The sequence below is a fragment of the Camellia sinensis genome, chromosome 8 (assembly GCF_055761805.1).
Source record: "Camellia sinensis isolate YWXY chromosome 8, ASM5576180v1, whole genome shotgun sequence".
Lineage (NCBI taxonomy): Eukaryota > Viridiplantae > Streptophyta > Magnoliopsida > Ericales > Theaceae > Camellia > Camellia sinensis.
Window position 1 is genome coordinate 183,737,065 of NC_138968.1, and position 11,059 is coordinate 183,748,123.

Sequence of the window (11,059 nt, forward strand, 5' to 3'; positions counted from 1 at the left end):
TGTTTTTTATTCACTGGTTTAATGGACTTTTTTTAATTATAAACAAATACTATTTCACTCTCATAAACAGAGACATTTATATAATTAAAATTGGAGATGAATGTTTATTTTCAATCCCCTCAAAATAGAGGCATTTATTTTCAAAACAAAGGCATTTTCATTGCATTTATTTTCAAAATTGGAGGCATTTTTTATTTTTTTATTTTGTGTGTAAACTCTTTATTAATATTAAATAAGACCGAGTAACTTTTAAAGAGAAGTTGTAATATTTTTTAACAAAAAAATCATATAGAGAGAATATATGAAGAAACTAAAAAAATATAAAAAGTTTGAGATTCAAAGCACGGAGGAAATAAAGTTCAACACACCTCTGAAACAGGGCCATGCTAATTAATTTAAGGATAAATTACAAATACATCTTCTGAGATTTACTTAAAATACGAAATGTCCCTTGTGGTTTAGAAAATTATAAATACCTCCCTGTCAGAATTTTTTATTTAATAAAATTAATTGAAAAAGTAAAATTTCTACCTGTTCATCTATACCATAATAAAATTATTTGAATTATTAATTGAAATAAAATTTTAACATTATTAAAAACTGTTAATTAACTTGAAAATGACCTGTTTGTTATGAAATTAGAAACCTTAAAAGGGCATAATGTAATTTCTAAAACTATAGGAAGTAATTTATAATTTGAGTAAACCTCAGGGGTGTGTTTGTAATTTACCCTTAATTTAACAAAAAAAATTATTTGGAAACTGGTAATTTATTTAATGCACTCAGAATAACATTATTAAAATGTAAGAAGCATCCTGCTTGAAGAACAGATTTTGAAGGGAAAAAAAAAAAGAAAAATTTATAAATGCACAACAAATTTTAAAAAATAAAAATAAATATAAAAACATATCAGAAGCATCCAAGTTTGAGGGATAACAACAAATTGGCTGGGTTGTTTTGCCCAAAAAGTGGGAAAAAAAAATTGAACAACTAATTAATTTAACAAAAATTGTATATTAAATTTAATATTTTTGAAAACTGTTAATTTATATTTTGTACTCATAAGAAAATTATTACATTGTAAGAAGCATCTATGTTTGAAGAACAGATTTTGAAAGAAAAAATATATATATAAATGCACAATAGATTTTGGGAAAAAAAAAAAAAAAAACATATTAGAACATCCATGTTTGAGGGATAACAACAAATTCTCTGGTTTGTTTTGCCCAAAAAGCGGGAAAATACTTCAACAACAAAATAATTTAACAAAAAATGTATATTAATTTTAATATTTTGTGAAACTGTTAATTTATATTTTGTACTCATAACACAATTGTTAATTTATATTTTGTACTCATAACAAAATTATTAACTTGTAAGAAGTATCCATGTTTGAAAAACAGATTTTCAAGAACAGATTTTGAAAAAAAAAAATTAAAATTTTATAAATGCACAACAGATTTTGAACAAATATATATATCTATATATATAACATAGCAGAAGCAGAATCTGTTTGTTAACAATAGATTCTTTGGGTTGTTTTGCCCAAATTGAGTCCCATAACAACTGAAACAGCAAATTTCGAACTAACAACACTGCATGGACATGGACTTCACACCCACTGGCCCATGCTATACTTCTGCATGTCTAATGCTTGTTTGGTTCTTCAAATAACTTAAAAATTATTAACATGACTCTGAAAAAAAGGGAGTTGCTATGACTCTGAAAAAACCAAATTAATGGCTAAATATTGGAAGTAAACACACTGAAAATGCAGGGTGGAGATGATGGGTTTGGTCCATGTCCCCATAATAATTATAGATACAATTCCACAGTTTAAAAGAACATTTTAGAAGATGAAATTTGAAAAATTATTAACTTGTAAGAAGTATCCATGTTTGAAAAACAGATTTTCAAGAACAGATTTTGAAAAAAAAAATTAAAATTTTATAAATGCACAACAGATTTTGAACAAATATATATATCTATATATATAACATAGCAGAAGCAGAATTTGTTTGTTAACAATAGATTCTTTGGCTTGTTTTGCCCAAATTGAGTCCCATAACAACTGAAACAGCAAATTTCGAACTAATAACACTGCATGGACACGGACTTCACACTCACTGGCCCATGCTATACTTCTGCATGTCTAATGCTTGTTTGGTTCTGTAAATAACTTAAAAATTATTAACATGACTCTGAGGGGAAGTGTGCAAATAATGTTTGGAGTGGGTGGAACACAGGAGAGAGAGAGGGGATTGTTTTGGGCGGGAATCGAAAACATTACAAAACAACTCAGCCCTCTATGGTTAAAAACAACGCATCTCAGCCCTTGATTCAAAATGTATCTCTCATACATTTTAAGACATTTTCAAAAAACCTCGTCATATTATGATACAACTGCTTAAAAGTCAGTTATCCGGTCCCTATGGGATCTCATTGGTATGAAAACTAAATTTCGAAAATAAGCACTAAATATTGTGCAAATATATGACCCACAAATTGTAATTGTGACTGGACCTCAAGTTTCCAGATCAAAAAGAAAGTATCATGAAGCATAATCTAGGCACACATTAGCACAATAAGTGGGCAGGAGAAAAAATGAGAAATATAATTGATAGTCTTGTACATACCACTTTTCCAGCAAACATCTTCTTCAGTTCAACTTCGGCTAATGTTGAGTACTCGACATCTTCCCCTGCCTAACCACATTTGCAGCATGAAAGAAGTGAATGAGAGGACAATAATGGGAAAAAATGGATGAGAGAACTAAAATGTGCAGTGCAGTCAGTGGAACGAATTTGCTTATATCAATTTGGCAAAGTGTCAGATATTTACGAAATCTAAGATATCACTTCACAGATCCACATTATCACATAAATATCTAGTTTCAAGGTACAAGCAACACTTAAAACAACACTTCTGTCCTATAATTTGCGAACACCCAGTAGTTTGAGTTGAAAAGAAAGGCTCATTGTATCATAGACTGGTCCAGAAATCTTCTTAGATTCTTTACGAAAAATCTATTTATCTTCTTAGATCAACTGCAATTTAAACTTTTCTCAAATTCAGCTACAATGCAACGTACCACCCTAATTTAAAAACTTTATGTTCAACATACTAAAACAGAAATGCATCCGACAGATAGCTATAAATTATAATCTATAAAGGAAGGCCACAACAGATGTAGGCCTAGGGAAAAGAGCTAAAAGAGGAATCATAGAATTGACAGAAGTAGTTGAGATAACACTTGCGGGAAAAAAAAGAGAGGTCGTTTTCTTGATTTTTGAGTTGTAAATATATCCAAATTAGTTTTATTTATTTATTTATTTTCGTTAATGGGAATATGAAGGGGATCACGGGATTGATTTTTACCTCATATAGATGTGCCAAGCGGAGGAGCACCTTTCCATCATCTAGTGTATGCCCGTGCCTAAAGGCACGGTGTAAATAATATTGAGATCGAAATATATTTGTAATTTATATACGTATCATATTAAAACATGTGGAGTCTGTAACATTTTTTCTTCTTAAAGAACTTTTAATAATTTTGCTTATACCATACCCTCTACAGAATTCAATTAAAAATAACAACTCTCCCTAGTCTTAATGCAAATTAAGGAATAAACATATAAAATTTATAATGTTCATTAAAATTAAAATGGTAAACTAATGATCTGCAATTATAATAAAATAAAATTAACCAAACAATACACACCAATTCATGAGTAGTAAAAACTAAATGACATAATGTGGAAACAAAATTAGAACAAAAATAAATAAATAAATAAAAATAAAAAATACACATACAACAGAATTAGGTCAAATTTTTATTTTTGATAGTTATTTTGATGTTAAAAAACAAATTCACTCTAGTTTTTGGATGTATGTATGGTCGACCATACTATTAAGAGAGTAGTTTTTGGATGTAGAAATGGCAGAGACTATTAAGAAAAAAAATTTATGCTCTATACTAAATAATTTTGTCGACCATACATACATTGTATGGAAATAAAATCTGTAGATATTGAATCCAATCTGTCGAGCATACATAAATTATGAAAACAAAATAATTTTGTTCTAGATGATGAAAACAATTTTGTTCAATGATAAAAATATAAAAGTTTCTGAGTTAAGCTCTCAATTTGGGCCCATGAAAGTGGTGGCCCTTCAAACATTATGCAAGCAAGCCATATGACATAATTGTATGTGCATAACAACCAATTATTTGAGATGTTCCTTGAAGGTAACAACACAAAAATACACCCATAGCAGCTCACTTCAATCACGGTATTAACTGGAAAGGTGTAATTTGATTTGTAGGGTTTACCACCGGTTTCAATTTGATAAAATATGACATAATTGTATATGCATAATAATCAATTATTTGAGATGTTCCTTCAAGGTAACAACACAAAATTACACCCATAGCAGCTCACTTCAGTCCTGGTATTAACTGGAAAGGCGTAATTTGATTCGTAGGGTTTACCACTGGTTTGAATTTGATAAAATAAGTTAATTAATTTCATCATGTTTATCGTTAAGAAATGAAGAGTCTATTATAAAATTATGCTTATCATTTATTTTTTTTTAAAACAAATATGATAAAAATCGTATAATTACAAACCTTTGCTACTCTGATAAGTTATTAGTGGGTCAGTGGATAATGAGAAAGTTCAAAGCAGGCAATTTAACATGAAGTTAGAGGGCCACTATGAAGAGGTTCCCTGATTATTTTCTTTACTGTTTAAGTGGGGAGGGCTGGAAATGCGTGAAATGGTAATGTAAAATGTGACTTTTCATGGGTATCCAAAAATCTCCACATAATTGCTCCACTTAGATTGATGCTCACTTAGCAAGAATTACATTTGGATTAGGCTAATAACACAGACACAAACAGACTTACTTGGAATTCACACTTCGGAAGGACTGTTGATGAGCAAACTGCCAAATTTATCCACCACAGATGCAAACAGAAGACAACAAAATGAAATTGTTATTTGAAGTTCATTCCACCGGATCAAAAGGACAATTACATTTAAACTTACACACTCAAGTGGCAAAATAAAAAAGGCTATTTGCTGCCTTACCAGTATATTTGGATCAATCTGAGCACCAACTATATCCCTTTTAGAGGATCGATCACCTCCGCTAGCAGATCCCTTCGTGAACAAAATATTGCCTGAATCAGTAATGAACAAAAAATTACAACTTATTGCCTGAATCAGTAATGAACAAAATAAGGAACAACAGTAATTCTGGCAAGAAATTGGCTCAAATACCGCAAACTGAGAAACCACAATTATTCCCCAAAATCAACCGGGCAAAATAGAAAAGAAAAAAAAAATGGTGTCAGTTTAAATTCATAATGATTATGCAAAGTAACAGAAAATTAGATAAGAATATAAGCTAATCCTTGGTTCAATTGCAGAGATTTAGTCATTGCCAGGACTGATAGTATATTAATCATTTCGAGAAATTCAATTGATGCCTATCACGCTATTCTACCTCACTTTTGGCCACTAATCTTTACAGCGAGCAATTTTTTTTTTTTTTTGTACAATGATCATCTTCATCTAGGGTGGGAAATTGATAATTAATCACCGCATAACACGATGGCTGAATTCAAAGTGAATAAAGATTTTTCTTTTTGTTGTTTTTTAAACACATTTTCAACAACTGGATGGTGGACCAAAGTTCAAATTTTCCAGAACTAAATTAGACCCGTGAAAATGGAAAAGCACACTAACTGTTCTCACTCAATTTCCAAAAGTACTACATAAAATCAAAAAAGATTTCCAACCAATTGAATCAAGGTTGCACAGCCATATAATCAAACAAAAACACAAAATATTTTTTTTTTTTAAATATCAAAAAAGATTTCCAAGAAAATTTTCCATATAGAAAATTTCCAAGAAAATTAATCACAAAGCAAGAAATTTGAAAGAACCAACTACAAATACAAAAAGTCTTACTTCGTCGTTACAAAATTCCCCAAAATTTCTTTGTCCTCGATTCTCTTTCCCGCGACTTCAATTTCTGAATCATCAGCAAAATTCGCAGCTACTTATTCGCGTTCCAAAACCCTCCTACGAAAATCCAAAATCAAACTCGTTTTCTGCATCAGAATTCACCATTCATCTTAATAAGTCCACGTTGAATCTCGAGCCGACTCCATCGTATACCACATTCGAACCATCAAAACCCTCATTTTCCCAGATTTTCCCCTTCGAAATCAGTCGAGTAAAAGCCCTAATTTTGACCAGATTTCGGGAATCGTATCAAAGATAATGACTTCCGTTAGAAATACGCTAGATATCTCAGATAATGACTTCCTAATTTTCACCAGATCTTGCCGTTGGAAGGCAACGCCTTCTTCATGATCCGACTGATGTTGGCGATGGGTAGGCAGCGGTCCTGATTGCGAACGTCGGAGTGAGGGAGAGTGGTAACGGAGAGCTCCAATCGGGGTTGCGAATCGGAGAGGTCCAAGGCAGCGAGTGGGAGGGTTGCGAATTCAAGCCACTGAGAGAGGAGGGGGGAGAAGGAGAGAGGTAGCGTGCAACAGAGAGGGAGAGAGAGAAAGATGGAATGGGTAGAGACGTGGGTAGGTGGGAGAGGGAGAGAGGACCGAGTGTTTGGGCGGGAAAACACATCTCAACCATTGATTTTTATTAGAATGGATCTAAACCGTGGGATCAAAATGTATCTCACATACATTTTTAAGACATTTTCAAAAACACTCTTGACTTATTATATAGATTATTTCCTCACGATCAATTTTATACTACAAAAGTGGTGACGTGACTACTTGGTTTACTCTGTTCACCATTTTATCATCATCTTCGTTCCTCCCTGTGAAGAGCCAAAAAATAAAAAAAATTAGAAACAGAGAACACCATGAAGAAATCAATGGAAGGTTTCACCAAACCTTTTTTTTTCCTCTACTCTTTATTTTCCATCATAACAACCTCCAAAGCACTTGACACCATAACCAAAACTCAGTTCATCACATATAACAACACCATAGTTTCACCCAGCGAAAGCTTCGAAATGGGATTTTTCACCCCAGGCAATTCCAAGAACTGGTACATCGCAATATGGTACAAGAAGATAGCCTCAGGGACCATTGTATGGGTTGCCAACAGAGATAACCCACTTCCCAATTCCTCTGGTGTCTTGAAACTCATCGACCCAGGAATCCTCGCCCTTCTCAATTCCACCAACAACACTGTATGGTCCACCAACACCTCTCGATCCACACGCAACCCAGTTGCCAGACTTCTCGATTCGGGAAATCTTATCATCCAAGACCCAAACGATCACAACCCAGAAAATTTTCTCTGGCAGAGCTTCGATTACCCTTGTGATACTCTGTTACCGGGCATGAAAATTGGGAAGAACTTGGTTACAGGTCGAGAATGGCACATGTCTTCGTGGAAGAGCAAAGATGACCCAGCCCATGGTGATTACACTTACTGGTTAGATCTTCGTGGATACCCACAAACGTTCTTCAGCGAAGGCTCTGTTGTGTTGTACCGACCCGGACCTTGGAATGGTCTCCGGTTCACCGGCACTGCAACAATACTAATCAAGAATCCAATTTTCAAATTTGGAATGCATTTTGAAAAGGATGAGATTTACTTCAGCTATGATCTCCTTAACAGCTCTGTTCCTTCCATTTTTATCGTGACTCCCAATGGTTTTCTACAGAGAAGGACATGGATTAATCAAAACAAAGGTTGGGTGCTTTATGCGAATGCACCAACAACTGTTAATTGTAATAGTTATAATTTGTGTGGTGCTTATGGCAGCTGTGATGTCGATAAATCCCCTGTTTGCGGGTGTTTGAGCAAATTTGTGCCTAAAAACCTGAAAGATTGGAACGTGACGAATTGGTCGGGAGGGTGTGTTCGGAGGACGGTGTTGGATTGCAAGAATGGAGATGGGTTTTTGAAGTATTCAGGGGTGAAATTGCCGGATACGCAGAGTTCGTGGTATAATTGGACGATGACACTTGGGGAATGCAGAGAGGTGTGCTTGAAGAACTGTTCTTGCATGGCTTATTCTAGTTTGGACATAAGAGGAGGTGGAAGTGGGTGTTTGCTTTGGTTTGATGACTTGGTTGATATTAGACTGTTCAATGAAGGTGGCGGGCAAGACATTTACATAAGGATGGCTTCATCTGAGTTGGGTACGTATTCACACAAACCCTATACACAAATGAGTTGTTTTTACATTATAGTTGAAATTTGATTGCATTTGTTACTTAATTGCTTACTATTTAATGAAATTTATAGCAACTGATAGTTTATTAATGCAAGAAAATATGGGTAATTAATTAGTGTACAGAATATCATACTTGCTCAAGAAATCCCTCAGTTTCTATGATGTTTATCTAATTACAGATTGACAAAAAGAGAGTTCAAGGGTTTTTGAAGTCTAAGTGCCCGTTTGTTTGGGGTTATGGGGAGGGGATTGGGTTTGATAGTGAGGAGGGGATTGAGAATGAGGTGTTTGTTTTGAGAGATAGGGAGGGGATTAGTAATCCATTGGTATTAGTAAGGAGGAGGAAGGGGGATTGGTAAGGAGGAGGTAAAGATGGTATTAGAAAAATAGTGAGGGGATTAGAAATTTTTTTATTTTTCTTATTTTTTATATATTGGGAATTTTTTTTAAATATAATGTTTATTTTTTTTATTTGTTTTATTATTTTATATAAAAATAATTTAATAATTCTTCACTATCAATCCTCTCACTACTAATTCCCTCACTATCAATTCCCTTCATTCTATCTCCCAAAACAAACGGGATAGTCTATAGTAGTACTTGAGGCATAAGCATATAATCTTTCAAATTTGTGCTTTCATGGTTGTAGACGGGACAGTCCAACAAGCCGGCTTCAATGGAAAGAGAAGAGAGATAGTCATAGTGACCTTGACATTATTAACTGGAATGCTTCTGCTGGGTCTGATCATAATGTTATATATCCGGAAGAATAAGAAGAAGAAGAAGGATTCACAGTTGAAGATAGAAGGTAATCCAAATGAGTGTCTATTTGCTCTCTCGTCTTTGTTTTGTGATCCATTTTGTGAATGGATTCTGTGTCTGTTTGTTTACTTGAATCACAAAAAAGACAAAAAAAATTCAACAATGCTAGGTATCATGAAAAGTCTTTCATGAAAATGGTCATGAAAGATTTGTGACATTTGGATTACACTTACAATAAAGCACCACACACTAATCAAGGTAATCTAAAGGTCATAAATTTTTCATGATCCTTTTCATGACAAGATTTTCATGATCTCTAACATTTCTCAAAAAAATTAAACTCATAAAATATATAGCTTTGTTAGTTGTCTCATTTAAACTCAAATCACCTACTTTGCAGGAAGGCCGGTACACAATTCCAAACAAGGTTCCACTGAAAAAAACCAGAAGGAAGATATGGAGTTACCTTTGTTTGACTTTGCTACGATAGCTAGTTCTACAAATAACTTCTCTATTGACAATAAGCTTGGAGAGGGCGGATACGGACCTGTTTACAAGGTTGCAATTTAAATACCCTCATTTAGTTAGAATGTAGGTGTTGCCCAATCCATGAGTTTCAAGAATATTTTTTAATTATCAAATTGGTAATTTTCAGGGTAGTTTGGAAGGAGGACAAGAAATAGCAATTAAGCGGCTCTCAAAATATTCCAATCAAGGACTTGATGAGTTCAAGAACGAAGTCATCTGTATTGCCAAACTTCAACACCGAAATCTAGTGAAGCTTCTGGGTTGTTGCATACAAAGAGAAGAAAAGATGTTAATCTATGAATTCATGCCCAACAAAAGCCTAGACTTGCTTATTTTTGGTTTGGCTCTCAAAATTTTTTTGAATTTTTGTTATGGAACCCTTTCTTGTTAAATTCGTTTCGCCCGAGCATGGACTGACTCATATGAAACTTTGCATAGATGAAGGCGGAAGAACATTAATGGGTTGGCCTAAGCGTTTCCACATTATTAACGGAATTGCTCGTGCACTTCTATATCTTCATCAAGATTCTAGATTGAGAATCATTCATAGAGATCTTAAAGCTAGCAATATTTTGCTAGATATCGACATGAACCCAAAAATATCAGATTTCGGCATGGCTAGAATTTTTGGAGGAAATGAGACAGAAGGAAATACGAGCAGAGTGGTTGGCACATAGTAAGAATATCTCTTAACATGTCCAAAATAATAATTCATTAATTGTCCTAAAATATGTTTCATAACTCAATGCTTCGTTGTAGTGGCTACATGTCTCCTGAATACGCGGTGGATGGGCTTTTTTCAATAAAATCAGATGTTTTTAGTTTTGGTGTCATAGTGTTGGAGATTGTGAGCGGGAAGCGAAACAGAGGTATCATTCATCCAGATCACCATTTCAACCTCCTCGGGCATGTGAGTATCAAGTATGGAAATATTTGCTCATGTGTTAAAAACTACAAGTGTTAATACCAATTGTTATAAATTGTTCAGGCATGGGGACTGTATGAAGAAGGCAAGTCAATGGAACTAGTTGATGGGTTTGTGAGGGACTCATGTTGTCTATCTGAAGTGTTGCGATCAATCCACGTGGGTCTATTGTGTGTGCAACAACATCCAGAAGATAGGCCAACCATGTCGTCTGTGGTTATGATGTTGGGAAGTAAAGGTGAATTGCCATGGCCTAAACAGCCTGGTTTTTTTACTGAATCTACTGGCTCATCTAGCAAGTATGCACCATGTTCAGCCAATGAACTTACCATTACAACAATGCAACCTCGATAGTCCCATTCTCTAGGAATTGATTGTAGTATAATCGTGTGGTAAAGAGAGAATTTGAGACAAGGGAGAAGGGATAGGGCCAAGAACCCTTGTATTACATGATATAGTTGCATTTCTCTGAAAGCCAGAGGAATGTGGACTATTCTATTATCTTGGGCTAACTGTATTGGATTATCTTCTCATGATCCATGTCCTCTATAAACATTTTGACTCAGCCCTTTGGTTGTTCCTATAAACTGTGCACTGGTTGTCTCATGTCCT

The 11,059-nt window shown here is 34.1% G+C and overlaps 1 protein-coding gene across 1 annotated transcript; it reads left to right on the forward strand.

The window, feature by feature from the left end:
• Nucleotides 1–6,811: 6,811 nt before the first annotated feature.
• On the forward strand, nt 6,812–11,053 carry LOC114287465 (G-type lectin S-receptor-like serine/threonine-protein kinase At4g27290). Its single transcript, XM_028230838.2, has 7 exons — nt 6,812–8,197; nt 8,882–9,040; nt 9,395–9,552; nt 9,650–9,860; nt 9,961–10,198; nt 10,282–10,432; nt 10,511–11,053. The coding sequence occupies exons 1-7, from the start codon at nt 6,904–6,906 to the stop codon at nt 10,799–10,801; spliced, it is 2,502 nt and encodes an 833-aa protein (XP_028086639.2). The 5' UTR covers nt 6,812–6,903; the 3' UTR covers nt 10,802–11,053.
• The last annotated feature ends 6 nt before the right edge of the window (nt 11,054–11,059 follow it).

Coding starts and splice junctions, on each gene's coding strand:
- LOC114287465 (XM_028230838.2), top strand. CDS start 6,904: ATGAAGAAATCAATGGAAGGTTTCACCAAACCTTTTTTTTTCCTCTAC. Junction 10,199..10,281: donor AGCAGAGTGGTTGGCACATA/GTAAGAATATCT, acceptor GCTTCGTTGTAG/TGGCTACATGTCTCCTGAAT. Junction 10,433..10,510: donor ATTTCAACCTCCTCGGGCAT/GTGAGTATCAAG, acceptor TAAATTGTTCAG/GCATGGGGACTGTATGAAGA.